The 18,548-nt window shown below is 47.5% G+C and overlaps 1 protein-coding gene across 1 annotated transcript in view; it reads left to right on the top strand.

The window, feature by feature from the left end:
- Window positions 1-18,548, top strand: part of LOC116825936 (butyrophilin subfamily 1 member A1-like) — a 93,829-nt gene that overhangs the window by 48,581 nt on the left and 26,700 nt on the right. The window contains 6 exon segments of the mRNA XM_075071705.1: window positions 6,188-6,472; window positions 11,263-11,367; window positions 12,652-12,672; window positions 13,327-13,457; window positions 13,460-13,499; window positions 14,427-15,139. Of these exon segments, the coding sequence (XP_074927806.1) occupies window positions 6,188-6,472; window positions 11,263-11,367; window positions 12,652-12,672; window positions 13,327-13,457; window positions 13,460-13,499; window positions 14,427-14,941 (1,097 nt within the window). The 3' untranslated portion in view covers window positions 14,942-15,139.

The following is an 18,548-nucleotide window of genomic DNA, read 5'->3' on the forward strand; positions in this document are numbered from 1 at the left end:
TTATATAAAGTTTTCTTTTTAAAACTTGTGGGAGTTTCTTTTCCTAGTGAGGCAAAGGAATAGAAATTTCTGTGCCCGGAGCTCTGTTTACATCTGTGACAGGCTAGGGGGGAGGGAAAAGCCCATGCTCGGTGGTATACTTTCCTATTGTCCCAGGGCGGGAAAAAGTTACGGGGAAAGAAAGAGAGAGAGAATCACTTCAGTTTCCCTGTGTTTGAAGTTGTCTCTTTGGAGACAAAAGGAGACAAGGTTTTCTTGGTATTGTGATGTAAAAAGATTGCATCATTCCCTCAGGCTGTTCAGAGCGAGACGACTGAGAGAGAGAGGGGAAGGGAGGGGAGATAATTCCCTTGCCGGTAGACTCAGCCTTCTGAGTCTTGGGGGAGGGGGTCTTTCCAGGGGAAGTTGGGGAGGCCAGAGAGGGGGTCCCCCAAGGAGTATTTGGGGAACCCGGGCTAATAGGAGCCATAATCTTATCTGGTGGCAGCGAAATAAGATCCAAGCTGGGTATAAGCTTGGGGGGAATCATAGTAAGCACCCAGATTTTAGATGCTAAAGTCCAAATTTGGAACAGAGACGTTTACCACACTCCCCGGCTCCGCTGCCTTCCCCAGCCCTGCTTCACCCTAGGTACCTTGTCTAGTCCCTTGCAGCAGCCAGGACCTTCTTCCTCTGAACACAGAGAGAGACTCCCTTGGCTCCTGGCTTCTCTGCCCTTTTATAAGGGCCTGTGGCTTAGTTTGGGGCATGGCCCCAGCTGCTGCCACTTCCCCAGTCAGCCCAGCCTAAAAGGCTGCTTTCTCCTGCCCCTGCCCTGCCCCTTCCCTGGGCTGTTTTTAACCCCTTCAGGGCCGGAGCAGGGATCCACCCTGCTACACCGATGATCAGGGCTCTCACATGTTAGAAGGAGACCCAAGGTCTAATCCTCCTGCTCCAATGACTGCAAATGATTATTTGTCCTAAGTGAAACAGCTTCAGCAGGAGAGAATGAAAGACCCCCACATCAGAATATCCCAGAGCCCAGTGGTCAAAGCACACTCATGGGCAGTAAGAGACCCCTGTTCACATCCTTTCCCCTCCCATTAAGCAAAGGGGGTAGTTGAACCAGGGGTCTCCCACATCTTCAGCAAGTGCTCTAAAAACTGGAACAAACATTCTATGGGAGGTACCAGCTCCAGTGCAGATTGTAAAAAGTGGCTTAGGTGACTGACTCCAGGAGAGTGTGCCAGGCTGTGGGTCACAAGCAGAGATAGGGGCCTCAATCTAGCCTGGGTTCAGGCTCTGAAATCTGGCACAGAGGACCGCTAGGATACACCACTCTTATCAACATTTGTTCTGGGCTGTTTTAGGCAGCTTCCTCCCTAGATGCTGGATTGTGTGGATCCCATTCTCAGGCACTGATCTCTCCCCTAACTCAGGCTTTGTGGATTCCAGTGGTTTTCTAAGCGTCTTAAAAGTTAGGCCATTTGGTGCTTAGTTTTGCAACACCAATTCTCTTTGTGGAGTTGGGCTTTAGTGCAGGGCCGGCTCCAAGCCCCAGTGCGTCAAGTGCGTGCTTGGGGCGGCATGCCGCTGGGGGCACTCTGCCAATTGCCGGGAGGGCGGCACATGGCTCCGGTGGACCTCCCGCAGGCATGCTTGCGGAGGGTCCACTGGTCCTGCGGCTTTGGTGGACCTCCCGCAGGCGCACCTGCGGATGCTCCATCGGAGCCGCAGGACCAGAGGACCCTCCGCAGCCATGTCTGCAGGAGATCCACCGGAGCCGCTGGACCAGCGAGCGGCAGAGCGCCCCCCGCGGCGTGCCGCCTTGCTTGGGGCGGTGAAATGGCTACAGCTGGCCATGCTTAGTGTTTATCGTTTTGCATTTTGTTACCCGTAAATCCCCTTTCACTTCCACGTTTCCCCATCAGCAGTGCCGGTGTTTGTGCCTTGAAACATTTCAGCCTCTGTACAGGCTTTCTATCCAAATAAGGGAAAGGACAATATCCCTAGACATTAGGGAGTTGCTCATCCTCAAAAGACAGACACCCACAAATAGTGGGTTTCCTTTTATCCCAGGGGCAAGGGAGATCCTCACTGGGTATTTAGCAATAGCTGCAGCTGATTCTTAGTTACTGGCCTAAGCTCAGTTTGTTTTCGAAGCCAAATTCTGTCCCTCCTTTAGAATTCAGGAAGAAAATGGAAAATGCCTAACATGTTTCCTATGGCAACGAGTTAGGTCTCTGACTCACTTCACACAAAACAGCCAGAAGAGGACATGATGGTGCCTAAGCCAGCCAATGGGAAATGTCAACCACAGAGGTGTGTCCTAAGCCCCGGCCCCGCACTGACAGATGGACAGCTAAGTGCAGGATGCAAGGAGGTGCCTGTCTCTGCTGGTGATCCATGAGTGGGAAATCAGAAGCCAGACAGCATAGGCACCTAAGTCATTTCTTCAGGGCTGGATTAACGCTGGGGCTTTTGGGGCTGCAGCCAAGGGCCACAGGCTTAGGGAGGCCCTGCAAAACGATCTCCAGGCTGCCAAAGAACAGATCAGTTTGCAGGGACCCCCTTAGCCCCAGGGCCCTGGGCTGCAGCCACTAAAGCCCCTGCATTATTCAGCCCTGCTTGACGGGGGCATGAAGGAGGCTCCACGCGCTGCCATTCCTCCCCCTCTGCTGGGCTGGAGCTGCAAGCACTGGCTCACAGCAATCAGGGAAAGAAGCTCTGTCCATGTTCTGCCCTCGCCTGCAGGTGCCTCCCCCCATCTCCCATTGGCCGGGAACCTCACGCAATGGGAGCTGCATGGGTGGAGTCTGTAGGCAAGAGCAGCATGTGGAGCCACCTGCCCCACCCTCCGGGGCCACAGCCAGGGACATGCCGGCAGCTTCTGGGAGTGGCATGGGTCAGGGCAGGCAGGGAACATGCCTCAGCCCTGCTGTGCCACCAAAGGGGAGCTGCCCGAGGTAAGCACCCTGCATCCGAACCTCTTGCCCCAACCCTGACCCCAGCACCCCAATTCCCACTCAGACCCCAACCTCCTGCTCTGAACCCCCTCCTGCACCCCAACCCTTTGCCCCAGCCTGGAGCGCCTTCCTGCACTCTGAACCTCTCATTTTGACCCCACCCCAGAGCCTAGGGGAAGCCCTGAGCCTCTGCCACTCATGTTATCATGTTGTTTTAAATTAGGAAGAAGACTTGTATACAGGGAGGAGTCCCAGAAAATCTGATAACTCTTCTGAGGACCTGGGGCTAATCCGGCCCTGCATTTTTTGCAGGAATTAATTACAGTAACTCCTCACTTAACGTTGTCCCAGTTAACGTTGTTTCATTGTTATGTTGCTGATCTATTAGACAAAATGCTCGTTTAAAGTTGCACAATGCTCCCTTATAATGTCTTTTGGCAGCTGCCTGTTTTGTCCACTGCTTGCAGGACTCCCCAGAAGAGCAGCCACTCCTTGGGGGTATTAGAACCACGGGGAGCCGGCAGCCTCCCGTCAGCTCCTCTAAATTTCCTGTAAGGTATGCAACTTGGCGGCTGCCTAGCAGCAGCTCAGGTAGCTCTCCCCCCACTGCCATGCTGCTCCTGCCCTCTTCCTTGCAGCTGCTCTCAGGAGCTTCCTGCTTGCTGTGGGGTAGAGAGGGAGGGGAAGAGGGGTGCTGATGTCAAGATGTCCCCCTGCTCCTGTCCCCCCACTCTGTATCCCCTCTCCACAAAGCAGAGGAGGAGGGCAGGGCTCTGGGACAGAATGGAGGGAGCTTGCTGGAAGCCAATGCTTCCTGTCTGAACTGCTTTAAAGGCAGCAGACTTGGTCCGCGTACTTAAAGGGGTAATGTACGTCTCTCTCTCTCACTCATGCATGCACCCCCCAGCACTTTGGAAAATCAGCACCTGTGCAGCCATGCATGTGCCGCCAGGAGGAGGGAGTGGTGTGCTCCAGCTGGATAGTGTGGACTCATCATCATGTTCAGTTTTCACAGGGAAGTGATTGCAGCCATAGCCCTGCATCTATTGTGTTTCCTCCCTCCTGCCTCAGTCCATGCTGCCTTGTAATGTGTGAGGCTACATTAACAACAGCGTGTTGATCCTTGAGGGCTCAGCCGAATGCTAGTTCATCGTTCAGCACTAAGGCATTCCCTGGGAAATATCCCACCCTCTGACTGCTCCACCTCAATCAAGCTTCACATCATTCATTGCTGTATACAGTATTAAACTGTTTGTTTAAAATTGTTTAAAACTTATACTGTATATGTATATAATGTCTTTTGTCTGACAAAAAAAAAATTCCCTGGAACCTACCCTCCCCTTCCCCTCTCCCCATTTACATTAATTCTTATGGGAAAATTGGATTTGCTTAACATCATTTTGCATAAAGTCACATTTTTCAGGAACAAAACTACAGTGTTAGGTGAGGAGTTACTGTAAGTGCCTGCCCCATTCCACATGAAATAACCAGAGGAGGAGGTGCCCATCTTATAACTTTTAGCCCAGTGGTTAGAGCACTCAGCTGGGTGGAGAAAGGAATCAAACAGGGTCATCCATCTCTAAGGAGAGTGCTCTGAACACTGAGCTATGGGAAATTCTAATGTGAGGCTCCCTCAGTTTCTGCTGTTGAAGTTGTTCCTGGTTGGATAAATAGTGAAAGAGTGATTGGAGCAGGGGGACTGGACCCAGGGTTTCCCATCTTCCAGGGGGCTGCACTAACCTCTGGGCAATGGAACCTGTCTCTCTGGCCTAGTGACTATTTAAGTATTTGTACATAATAGAACAGTCATTGGGAAAGAGAGAGAGAGGCGAGATTTTTCTGTGTCATAATCCTTCACTTTATCTGTTCATGCTAAGGAGTTAGAGGTTAAATATTCAATGCCACTCTTCACTGCAGGTATAAGTTGATCTCAGGTGGGACAGTAGTGAAAAAAACACATTTTCCTCACCTCAATTACAATCAAAACAAAACTTTTGTTCAGTGAGAGTTACAATTGCACCAGGACCCACTGCACCAACTCGAACACCACTGGGGAAAAGGGACGTGCTAGGTCTGCCACAGCTTTTGGACTTGAATTAATTCATGGAAGACTTATGGCCTGTGTGATCCAGGCAGGGCCACCCAGAGGCGGGGGAGGGGACGACAAGTGGGGCAATTTGCCCCAGGCCCCAGGCTCCACAGGGGCCCCCACGAGAGTTTTTCAGGGCCCCTGGAGCAGGGTCCTTCACTTGCTCTGGGGGCCCTGGAAAAGTCTTGCGGGGCCAGGGCCCCCAGAGCTTTTTCCACTCCGGGTCTTCGGCGGCAATTCGGTGGCAGCGGGTCCTTCCGAGGGACCCCCTGCCATCGAATTGCCGCCGAAGACCTGGCACTTCGGTGGTGGGTCCCGCTTCGGCAGTAATTCAGTGGCGGAGAGGCCCTGCCATGGGTCTTTGGGGCACTTCGGCAGCGGGTCCCAGAGCAGAAGGACCCCCTGCCGCTGAATTACCGGCGAAGCGGGGCCCACCGCCACCGAAGACCCCAGGACCCCTGAATCCTCTGGGCAGCCCTGAATCCAGGAGGTAAGACTGGATGATCACAATGGTCCCTTCTGACCTTAAAAATCTATTGAATCTGTGAACAAAAAACCTTCAAGGCCTAGAAATCAGAAATCCAAGGGAAATTATTTTGCACTTGCCCACTTCACATCACCTACTAACCTGTTGATTACACACTCCCCTGTTTTGTAAGGCTTTCACTTCCATCTCTATGGTTGCAGGACTGCAAAATGCTTTACAAGTACTTAAGTCTCATTAAAGCAGGGGTCAGCAACCTTTCAGAAGTGCTGTGTTGAGTCTTCATTTATTCACTCTGCTTTAAGGTTTTGCATGCCAGAAATACATTTTAATGTTTTTAGAAGGTCTCTTTCTATAAGTCTATAATATATAACTAAACTATTGTTGTATGTAAAGTAAATTAGGTTTTTAAATTTAAAGTTAAATTAAAATGCAGAGCCCCTCGGCCAGGTGGCCAGGACCCAGGCCGTGTGAGTGCCACTGAAAATCAGCTTGTGTGCCACCTTCGGCACGTGTGCCATAGGTTGCTTACCCCTGCATTAAAGTCAAGTTTCCTGTTTCTATGAATAGCCGTCATAAAGTGTATTCAATTATTTTATTGAAAATCTAAACTTTCGTATGCTAGGCTGTATATGTATATATCATTAACACTGATTCATTTTACTCTAGCTTCAGGCTCTGCACCTCAAATCTCTGTTGAGGGTTATCAGGATGGAGGGATCCAAATGGTGTGTCAGTTGGCTGGATGGTACCCAGAGCCCGAGGTGCTGTGGAGAGATCGCAGTGGGCAGCTTTTATCTTCCTCTACTAAAACAAAATCCAAAGATGGACGTGGGCTCTTTGAAATAAAAAGTTCTATCATTATAACAGAAAGTTCAAACCAGAATTTATCCTGTTCTATAAGAAACGCTTACTTCAACCTAGAAAAGGAACCCTCAACTTTTTATATATCAGGTGAGTTACCACCAAAACCAAACACTGATATCCCAAACGGGTAAAAAGAAATAAAATCTAGGTTGCTAAATAATACAAAAGTAAAAATATTTCCTCACCAAAAACTACATTCAGTTAAGGTTCAGAACACAATTTAGGGTAAAATACATTCCAGGGATATAGTAATTATCCCAGAAACAAGCAGTTTTGGCACAGGAAATTCAGAATTAAGGTTAAATTTAAAAATCCAAATGTATTTCTACCTAGAACTGCCCTATGGCATGATGGTTGGTGTATGAAGTCCCATATAAGAATGAACTGGTCTTTTATTTACATCTCTTTTTATTAATCCATGTTTAAGCTGAAATTCGATTTCGTTTTCTCATACAGCCACCACAGGGCAGTGTTAAGGTACTTTGGGGGCCCTACTGACTGGTTGGACTTTCCACCTCCTGGTGGTCTGGTGGGTCAAGGACTAGGCTTCTTGCCCCAGTGACCATGGAGAGGGAGATGTGATGTGCTGTGATCTCTTCACCGTAGAGGAAATCTGTGACGGTTGAGTCTCTGGCTTAGAAGGGTCAGAAGCAAGGCAGGGCCAAGAAAGTCTGACATCTTGGGAACAGTCATGTGAGTGTGTCACTCACTACAAGGTCCACGTTTTAATTTGAAATTTGGTTTCTCATCCTCTAGCAAACTTCACATAGGGAAGGATGTTGCCATAACAACAAAATGCTGTGGGCCTGATCCAAAGCCCATTAAAAACATTTATAGGATTTGGATCAATTCCTACACACCCATTTAGCAGATCAGCTCCTATGCCAGCTGAAGTGAAGAGTTATTTAATATTTATCTGCCCTCTATGAATTGTTTATTTCCACTCTTAAAACGTCAGATTTTTTTTTACTATGGAAGTTTGTTGCTGTTACAAACATTTTAATTTTACTTAAATGTAAATTGTCTGTTGGGAGATGTAATTATTCCTTATAATTTCTCTTTGTACATATTTTAACTGTAGAATTAATTCAATGAAAAAAAGGAGGCACTTTCCCCTGAGTTGGCTTCTGGATTGGATGATGGGTTCAGAAGCCCGGTTATCCAACAGCATGGAGAATGTGCATAAGGACAACCAGAATTAAAATATAAACACACAAATGCACTGTTCATTTATTTTATATATATATATAAAATATAAAATCCACACGCTTAGCTATATGTACATGCACAAAACACCTTAAATGAAAATTGGATTCAAAAGTTGGGAAATACCAGAATCCAGGTTCCCTGTGTGTTCTAAATTTGGCCCCTTTGTCCTCTATGCACTGTGATACAGTTTCTAATACCATGATCACATACTATTTCCCCTTGCCTCCAAAAGGGCCACTGAACTGCCATACCCATGAGACCTTCCTTTCTCTTCCTGGAATTCTCTGCCTTATTCTTTCCACACATTCCAGCTTGTGAAAGAAATGAGGCCAGGGTCCTACAGGCAACACCCTGCTTCACTGCACAACCCAGAATCATCTCCAGAGCAAATTCCTTCAGTGCACTGAATGAGGCAAGAGTTCTAGGGGGTAGGTGGAAATAGTATATCGCTCAGTGGTTTGAGTATTGGCCTGCTAAACCCAGAAGTGTGAGTTCAATCCTTGAGGGGGCTATCTAGAACAAAAATCTGTCTGGGAATTGGTTCTGCTTTGAGCAGGGGGTTGGACTAGATGACCTCCTGAGTTCCCTTCCAACTTTGATATTCTATGATTTAATTAAAGATTGTGTCAAAAGGCACATGTGCAAAGGGGCCAAATTAAGGTTAACATAAGAATGGCCATACTGGGTCAGACAAAGGTCCATCTAGCCCAGTATCCTATTTTCCAACAGTTGCCAGTGCCAGGTGTCCCAGAGGGAATGAACAGAACAGGGAATCATCACATGATCCATCCTCTTGCTCATTCCCAGCTTCTGTCAAACAGAGGCTGAAGACAGCATCCTTGCCCATCCTGGCTAATAGCCATTGATGGACCTATCCTCCATGAATTTATCTAGTTCTTTTTTGAACTCTGTTATAGTCTTGGCGTTCACAACATCCTCTGACAAGGAGTTCCACAGGTTGACTGTGCGTTGTATGAAGAAATACTTCGTTTTCTTTGTTTTAAACCTGCTGCCTATTCAGTTCATTTGGTGACCCCTAGTTCTTGTGTTATGAGAAATAGTAAACAACACTTATCTACTTTCTCTACACCGGTCATAATTTTATAAACCTCAATCATATCTTCCCTTAACTGTCTCTTTTCCAAGCTGAAAAGTCCCAGTCTTATTAATCTCTCCTCATATGGAAACTGTTCCATACCCCTAATCATTTTTGTTGCCCTTTTCTGAAGCTTTTCCAATTCCAATATATCTTTTTTGAGATGGGGTGACCACATCTGCACTCAGTATTCAAGATGCAGGCGTATCATGGATTTATACAGAGGCAACATGATATTCTCTGTCCTATTATCCATTTCTTTCTTAATTATTCTCAATATTCTGTTCACTTTTTTGACTGCCGCTGCACATTGAGTGGATGTTTTCAGAGAACTATCCACAATAACTTGAAGATCTCTTTCTTGAGTGGTAACAGATAATTTAGACCCCATAATTTTATATGTATAGGATTATGCTTTCGAATGTGCATTACTTTGCATTTCTCAACATTAAATTTCATCTGCCATTTTGTTGCCCAGTCATCTAGTTTTGAGAGATCCTTTTGCAGCTCTTCGCAGTCTGCCTGGGTCTTAACTATCTTTAGTAATTTTGTATCATCTGCAAATTTTGCCACCTCACTGTTTTATCCCTTTTTCCAGATCATTTATGAGTATGTTGAATAGGACTGGTCCCAGATAGACCCCTGGAGTCACCACTGTTTACCTCTCTCCATTCTGAAAGCTGGTTGCACTGTCTCTTTGCCCAACCACCCTCAGATGTAACCTCACACTCCAGCTCCTTGTCAGATTTGACTCCTCTTCCTCTTCCCCATTCCCTGTCCCCCTACTGGTTCTCAGTCCCAGTCTCCTTGTCAGCCTTGTTCTAGTCTCTCTCTCTACCCCCTCTTCCTCATCTGGTCTCAGTTTTCACTTTCAGTCCCTCCCATTTCCCTGACTGGTTCCCAGTGTCCTTACCCAGTGTCCAGCTCCATCTCATTCCCAGTCACAGTTTCTGTCTCACCAAGCACTTTGTTCCAATCTATTCCTTTACCTCCTTCTGGGTCTAGCTTTCTTTCCTCTTAAAATCTAGTCCATCTCCCTAGACACCGGCAGAGTGGGCACTGAGAGCACAGGAGAGAGGCCTCCTGCTGTCCATTTTAGTGCCCAACCTCACACCAGCTTGGAGCAGCAATTGCAGGGAAAGCTCAGCTTTGCCCTTTTATCCTTGTCCTGGAGTGTGGGGATGTCACTTGTGAAGTCTGGTCAGCAGTAGGGGCTGTGAGGGGAGGGAGCAGGCTCTGTGAGGACAAAATCTTCAGAGAATTTAACTGTTAAACTCTAAGAACTCTGAGGGAGCACAAACTAACATTTTTCAGAGGCTTATCTCTTTGGCCAATTATTGGTTGGATTTTCACAGGGACAGGGCACATCCCTGACACAAAGGTCACACCCTGCTGAATATCAAGTGTGGCAAAGCACCTGCCTCTCCGTTTGTTAGCTCAGTCCTTCTTAGCCTCGGAGACACAGGCTTGGGCAAAGTAAAAGAAAAAAAAACCTTCCCAATCTCGCAGGGTCTGGCTGATCCCTTCTCAGCCAGCCCCTTGCTCTAGTTTCCTCTCCTTCTGGGGAGAATGCAATCTGCCTTGCATGAAGAGTCTCAGAGTTCAGCTGCCCCTACTTGCTGGCAGCTACTCTGCCTCTTGCTTCCCTGCCAGCGAGGATTTGAAAAGGTCTCCAGCAATTGGGGCCAGCTGAACCTAATTAGTTCCCTGATAACCCCTGTCCCAGCTGAACCTTATTCCTCCAGGGCTGAGCCTTCCGGGACCAATTACTACCCCTCTCCTGGTAGCTAATTTTCCTGAGTTTGCCGCACAAGTTTCTGCTCAAAGGCCCGGGACACTAAAGCTTCTCCTAGAAAAGGTCATCCGATTTTTATTTTATTTTTGAATGTCAAAACAATGAGTTATTCTCCAATCTCATTCTCAGAAACAGTGGAACCATTTTGTCTGAAACTCGTTAAAAAAAAAAAAAAAAAAAAAGAGTTCTGCCTGAGGCAGATACCCAGCGTGGAACTTTTCTGCCCAGATGGCTAAAGTCTGGCAAAGTAGTGAACAACTGAAAAGAAGGTTCTATAGTGGGAAGGGTGGAGCCACCTTCATAACAGGTCATGTGACCAGGCCCACTTATATATGCAGGTGGGTGGGGGAGGAGGGGGGCGACGTGGGTCACGTGAAGCCCTCGCATCGGCACAATGTGGCCCAGACAGGTCCCTCCTCTCTTTTCCCTGCAGCCCATGCAGCACCCCCTCCCCCTGCACTTTTCTGGTGGTGCTCCCCCCAGACCCTTTTTTCTGCTGGTGCTTCTGTATGCTGGAGAGAGAAAGACAGAGACGGAGAGGCTGGTAGCATGTCACATAGTATTTAATACATCATTCAATACTATCAAAAGTGTGTGAGCAGAACCTCTCTTTAAAATTGGTTTCTGTCAATTTTTATCTTGCAGTTTTTCCCACACTTGTTTCAAACAAATCCTGATGTAATACATTTTTCTAGAATAAAAGTATATGCTGTTTGTCATTCCAAACTATAATATAGTGTTTATTATTTCCGAACTAATATGAGCTTTGTGTTTCAGATTTCTTTTTCCCAAGAATATCTCCTTGGCTGGTGGTTTGGAGTGTGACTCTCATGATTTTGTTGGTTTTTATCAGCCTTACTCTTTTTCTTTTCAAATTAAGAGGTAAAGCTCTAATGGGGAAAATGCAGTGTAATCAGAATGAGATTTTCTCCTTAGAAAAGACCATTTAGACTTTTCTACGTGAGAAAGTTACATCAGCTTAAGGTGTGAAATTAAATGGATTTTGTTAAACTAATGCAAACCTCTGTGTGGACACATCAATTTAAGTGGAGTTTATTTCAGGTTAACTTAAACCTGTTCCTCTTCATCTTAAAATAAGCCTAACACTTGGTTTCTACCAGTTTAGATTATCAATGGAGCCTGAGGGAGTTAGGTTCCCAGCTCCCACTATAATCAATGTGGTTTGGGGGTTTTAAGTACCCTTGGCTTGAATGAAAATCCTTGCCTTATGAAATTTCTGCTGTTTAATTCTAGTGTATTCAAAAGATTATTACAGTATTAATGGCTTTTCATTTTTGTTATGGAAGGCTCTATCCGGGGATGCCAGTATACAGAGTCTTCTAAGTTTTGTTTTTTTTTAAAACTTTGTTTTAGTGTGTGAGCAAATGTTCTGTCATGGGGAAGACAGGCTGTGTTGTTAGTTTGGGGTTCTGCAAATTTTCAGGAAGAGGAAGCTGAACAAGTAACAGAAGAATTTGCTTATTGTCTTGATCTCTGGTTAGAGTCAATTCTTGAGATTCTCTAGGAGCCAAATACCATGGATCCACACTCCAGCTCTTAAACAGTCTCTTGGAGGAACCCCTTCAGTCTACCACACATCCAAAAGATCTCAGTCTTCCTTCAGAGTAGGCCTTACAGCCTCATCACCTCCTTAACTGAGCCTCTGGACTCCAGAACTCGGGTTTTCACACCAAGAGCTCTCCCCAGATAGCTTACACTTAGACAGACTCCTGAACAGAGGCTTTTATGCTCTTCAGGGACTTATGTGCCACAGCAAGTTTTTCAAGTAACACGAAACAACCTTTTCAAAACAGAGTATGATTTATTAGTCAACTGACATCAATTCTTGGTGTTCCCTGGGAACCAATCCCTGATGCTAGGTGAAGTTCTTGAAAGAAAGGATTGCCTGTGTGCTGTTCGTGACCATCTCTGTTCTAGGACAGGTCTCTGTGTGAATAAATCAAATTACATTTAGAAAGTACCCAAACTCTGTGTCACTGATTTTTCCTCCACTGGGCACCCAACCTGCAAGTCCCTGGAGAGCTGCAATGGCTTAGTAGAGCATCATCATTATTATTACACAAGGACTCATAATGAAAAGATTTTTTTAAATCTAGAGTCACTGAAAAAGTCCCTACATAATTTTATTTATATTTTCTTTTTTAGGGAAACATCTCAACACTATCAGTAAGTTCCATTTTCTCCTGGTAGAACCAATGATATGCTCTGAAATATTTTTGAATGAATGTGACAATGTCAACTTGAAAATCATAAGTAACACTAACTGCATAACTTGTTATATTGGTAATGGGTGGAAAGCCAATATTGTACATGTGTCTTCAGGAGGCAGCATGGAGTGGGTGACCAGGGGGACTGTGCACTTGATGCCAATGGCAGAAATGGCTCCATGCCAGCTCCATGAAAAGAATTTCCGAGAGGGGCTGATGGCAGCCCAGGATTGAAGTGAGGATGTGGTCACCTGAGTCAGGATACTGTGCACTGAGTGCCCACAGCCCTGGCACATAGGTGAGGCATGTGAGTTAAAAGCATGACCTTTCGCCCAGCTCAAGGCTGGCATAAAGGCCACTGAGAGAGTTTTGGGGCTGCCTTCTGCTTTCCTTATAGAGCTGCACCTGGTCAGACCCCTAATGAAGCTACACCAGTGTGAAAAGTGACATGCACTGGTGTGGCTTATCCTGTGTCCAATCCCTAGGATTGTACTGATGTAAAACAATGCGCAGTAGACAGGCCAATTGATCAATGACTGAGGGGCAGGCAGTGATTAATTTCACCCAGGAGAAGCTTTTACAGGATGTCCTTTTCTTTCTGTTTATTATTCAGGTAAACTTCAAGTGGACCTAGGTAAGGGCATTTTTTTGTTTTGTTTTGTTTCTCTCTGTGATGCAGCCTTTTCTGTGACAATGAATCCTATTGACGCTGAATTTGTCTGGCTTAATTCTAATCCCCATCTGTGTGTTTGCTTCCAGAGTGGAGGAGATCCCTAAGTGATGCAGGTAATTACAACTCCTATTTAATCAATGGGAGATCCTGCTCCCTTTCACTGCACAGAAAACAAGGAAAGTGTAGTCTAATATTGTCCCTGTTCAGAGAAGACAGAGTCCTGAGGTTCAAAGGAGGGAGAGGAAAGGACTACCACAACATGCCCTCCTTACACATTTCTCCCATAATCCTGCTCCAAGTGAATGAGCAGTTATTGTCCATTAGGATCCCAGCCCTAGTGTCAGGTAGAGGAACAAGAGTGACCAGTCCCCAGAGTTCAAACCAAGGAGTCTTCTGCATCTTTTGTCTTCTCTCCTTTTTCCTCTCTCCACCAAATCCCAACTTTCTGCTGTTTTTAACCGTCCTTCCCACCTTCTCCTTCATGGAGTAATTTCCAAACCCTCTTTCTCCTCTTCCCACCCCTAACTTCTGCCTCTTGGAGAAGCTCCTTGCTTCTAAATTAAAATCCCAGTTTTAAAAACTGAAATCTGGACTGATCATTCTCCTTGGCTGGCCCTGACGACTAGCTACAGAACTTTAGTTTGAGATTTATTGAAATCTTGTCATTATCTACAGAGCTCAGATATGTGGCAGGATGGAGAAGGCATCATGCTGGCATCAACAAGAGAGAGCCAAGCTCCAGGGTTTTAAAATGAAGTGAGAGAGGGCACATCAGGGAAAAAAATAACTGTGACCATGTGAATATGAGTGGAAATCTATTGGGGCTTCCCCATGATTTCAGGGTCTCTAGTCCCCATCAGGGGAAAAACAGGAGTGACTCTCCCCTGCCCTGTGCTGACATGTCAGAGCTGCTCCCAACATCCTGGAGGAAGGAGATTCCCTGAGTCACTCTCCATCTGGGGCAGATTCTGTCACTGACCCCATCAAACCTTCCCCCAGGGCCGAGCTCTGCCCCTAACGCTCTGATTCTATCTCCCCAGCGCATGTGACTCTGGATCCAGACACGGCTCATCCCCAACTCGTCCTGTCTGAGGATCGGAAAAGTGTGAGACGTGAATACACACGGCAGCGACTGCCCAAGAACCCTGAGAGATTTGACACTGTGCCCTGTGTGCTGGGCTGTGAGGGATTCACCTCGGGGAGACATTGCTGGGATGTGGAGGTGGGGGCTGGGGGATACTGGGCTGTGGGGGTGGCCAGAGAGTCTGTGAAGAGGAAGGGATGGATCAGCCATAGCCCTGAGGGGGTGATCTGGGCTGTGCAGCAATGGGGGGATCGGTTCCTGGCTCTGACCTCCCCTGTGACCCCCCTGCCCCTGCCCCGGGCCCCCAGCAGGATCCGGGTTTGTCTGGACTGTGACCGGGGGCAGGTGACATTTATCGATGCTGGTGACGAGGCCCCGATCTTCACTTTCCCGCCGGGCTCCGTCCCTGGGGGGAGAATCCGACCCTGGTTCTGGGTGGGGCCACGATCCCGGCTCAGCCTGTGTCCCTGAGACACACAGCAGAAGGGGGAACTGGAAATCAGCCTCTCTAGCCACACACAGCCCAGTCTCTATGACCTTGGAGGACTCCCATCTATCCAGCTTCTGGCTCCTCATCTCTATGGCCCGTGGAAGCTCCTCCCCCTCCCTCCCTTCAGCCCCAGGGATGCAAGGGGGCAAGGCCCCCTGGAGCTGCAGGAGGGGCAGGGAGTGGGGGCTGGGCAGGGGGTAGCTGTCATAAACAGCTAGCTAAGGGTTAATGTCTCTTTCACCTGGAAAGGGTTAACAAACAACACCTGACCAGAGGACCGATCAGGAAACAAGAAACTTTTCAAATCTCAAGGGAGGGAAGCCTTTGTTTGTGGGTTTGTGGTTTGGCTTTGTTCTCTCTGGGTCCTGGACAGGACTAGAGGTGAAGCAAGGTTTCTGCCAATCTCCCTGCTACCGTCTCTTATCTATTCAGACTAGTGAGTAGGTAAAAAGGCGGTTATAGTCTTTGTTCTTTGGTTTTCTTTATGTGCAAATGTGTTGCTTGCTGGAAATATTTTAAATTGTATTTTTCCTGGATAAGGCTGTTTATCCATTTTTATAAGCTAAAATGACCCTGTAATATTTACCATCTAGATTACAGAGCTAACTTGTATTTTTTTTCTCTTTCTTTTTATTAAAAGTTTTGCTTTTTAAGACCTGTTGATTTTTTTCCTAGTTGAGGCTCAAGGGGATTGAGTCTGTACCCACCAGGGAAATGGTGGGAGAAAGGAAAGACAGGGGGGCGGGGAAATCTGCTCTCTGTGTTTCTCTCTCTCTTAGGAAGAAGAGGGGGGAAGGGAGGTGGGTTATTTCCCTTTGTTGTGAGACTCAGGGAATCTGAGTCTTGGGGTCCCCAGGGAAGGTTTTGGGGAGACCGGAGCTAATCAGGGACTCCACCCAAAGTCCTGATTGGTGGCAGCACTACAGGATCTCAGCTGGTAATTAAGCTTAGAGGATTCATGCTAGTATCTCATTTTCTGGACTCTAAGGTTCAGATTTGGGAAAGAATATTATGACAGTAGCACTGACAGCCAGGTTGGGGACAGGCAAATGTGGGGGTGGCAGGGACACAGAATTAATGAATCAGGGTTTTTGGGGTTGGGGAGCAGCTGAAAGCTCCAGGGAGCATTTTGTGCAGATCTGTGGGATTAGATCTCACTGGCACAGCAAAAGGGGAAGGGATCAGATCAGGGGAAAGAAAGGAGCAGCCAAGGGGGATGATCTGTGGGAGGGAGGAGAGGAGAGTGGAAGAGACCCAGGAAAATAAACAGGGATCAGAAGTGAAGGCTAGAAAAATGGTGAGGCTGGTCCTTACTCACATACACCACAGGACAGGTCAGACTGACCCAGGTCAGCACCGTCCAGGGGTTAGTTTTGCTGGAATCCAGTGATATTTGTCACGAACCTGAGCTGTTTGGAGCCCTTTTGTGTGTAGATTCAAGGTGCTCAGGGTCCATGCAGCATTTAGCCCAGTGACCTCTTCTAGTGCAAGTCGGCATCTGAGTTTAACCCTTCATAGAGCAACACAGGAGTTCAGAATCCCAGTGAGAAGCCTCATCTCCCTGCTGGGCTGGGTTTTTTAATCAAGGAGTCTTTCCTTCCTAATGGCCACACTTCATGACTGCTCAGTGCTGCTGGGGGGGTGGCAGCCTGGTCTAGCAGTTTGGGCACTGGACTGGGCCTTCGGATACCTTGGTTGTATTCCTAATTCTGCGACTGGCCTGCTGCATGACTTTGGACAAGTCATTGCCCTCTCTGTGCCTCAGTTTCCCTCCCCCCTCTTTGTCTTGTCTACTTTGTCTGCAACCTGCTGAAGGTGGACATTGTCCCTCATTGTGTTTTATGCAAGGCCTAGATCTCATGTGGGGGCTGTGGGAGCTGCTGTGATCCAAATATAGCTATAAAGCTCTATGATACAAATCAGTAACATCAACAGCCTGTAACTTCCCCATCTCCAGCCTGAAGGCCGCACTCTTATAGACCAGCCTGCAGCTCTTGTGATTCAAGCCTCACTGATCATTTAACAGCTTCCATTCTGTAAAAAGCCCAGGTACCAACTTTCCAATGTGTTGGTCAGGGGAGAGGGGCTCACCCCAGCCCCATCCCAACTCTACTCACACCATTCTGCCCTGTCCCCTGAGGGCGCCACTCCTTACTCCTCCTCCTCTCCCGCCAAAGCCCCCTGAGCTCCACAGTCAGGAGGCACGGGGAGGCACTGATCAGCAAGGCCTGCCAGCAGGACACACACAGTCGGCATCTATAGTAAAAAGTTCCCTTATTTCCCCAGTGGAAGCTGGGTTTGACAAGGATTCAGCTTCTCAGATAAGTCTCCCATGTCAGGTACCTTTAAAGACTATTTTTTCCTCTTCTTGCCCTTCTGCCAGATCATTTATTTTTCAGTAGTATTTCCCACACAACAAAGGCTTTGGAGAGCTGAATGATGCAGATATACGTGTAACAGGCAGCTTCCAGTGAAATTAATCTTGTAACTAAAATCCAAAGTTATTACCCATTAAATTTGAGAGCAATTCCCTACCTTGTACTCATGGGCAGCTTCCTTTATAGGAACCATTGTGTGAGCTCTTGTGTGCCTGGGATCTGTCACACACCACACAGATGGGGATTTGAGCCTCTTCACAGAACAGTTTCAGAGCCTTCTGGTGTTCCCCGCACACCCCATCTCCTTCTGCTGCCTGTAAACTCAGCCCTTTGGCTATGTCTCCATTTGCCAGCTGCCTGTTGGGCCTAAGGTTTCTCCTTTGCACAGTTTCTCTGCGCTGAGGGCGGGAGGCGGCTGTATCTGATCCCTCCCAGCACTGGCTGATGCAGGTTCTGCAGAAATGGTGCCCACACTCTAGAGTGACAGGTGTGATGAAGTGGGAATGTTCTTAATGTTTTCTCTGAATATAGTGTGGGTGCCTCAGTTTCCCCTATGCATTTCTTAAGTATCTAGGTGATGGGATAAGAGTCTGTGATTGTTGCAGAGCCCTAGAGGGCAGGGGTGTGCAGGGGTCTGCACAGAGAATGGCCAACACCCTGTCTCCTGGCAATTGATAGCCTGGGCCCCTCCCCTGCGAGGTGCCAACTGAAGGTGTTGGAGAACAAAGAAGTCAGGTGGCCTCCTTGCCCAGGAAAGAAACAATGGCCAGAGGAGAGGGGCTGGAGGGAGTTTCAGTTTGGAGCTGGCTGGGGACATGTGGAGAGGCCCAGGACCTGAGTATGGGCTCTCCACCCTCTAAGATGGACCTGACTGAGGGGTCCTGTTTTCTGTACCTACAATCTCTGTTTTAGACTGTGTTCCTGTCATCTAATAAATCTGTTTTACTTCCTGACTGAGAGTCACAGTGAATTGAAGGAAGTGGGGGAGTGACTCCCCACCACTCTATGCTAACTGGTGGAAGCGGTGGGATTTACTGCTCCCTGTGGATGGAGTTTCCTGCAGTAAGTGACTAGGGAGCAGTAAAATGAAGGGGGATTAATGAGAACAAGGCGTGCTGAAGGATGAGAGAGGAGTGGTTTCAGGTGGCGAAGGAGCTACGCTTAACCCCTGGGAGTGTGTGACCAGCAAGAACGACTGTTGCAGTAACGG

The sequence above is a fragment of the Chelonoidis abingdonii genome, chromosome 12, assembly GCF_003597395.2.
Source record: "Chelonoidis abingdonii isolate Lonesome George chromosome 12, CheloAbing_2.0, whole genome shotgun sequence".
Lineage (NCBI taxonomy): Eukaryota > Metazoa > Chordata > Testudines > Testudinidae > Chelonoidis > Chelonoidis abingdonii.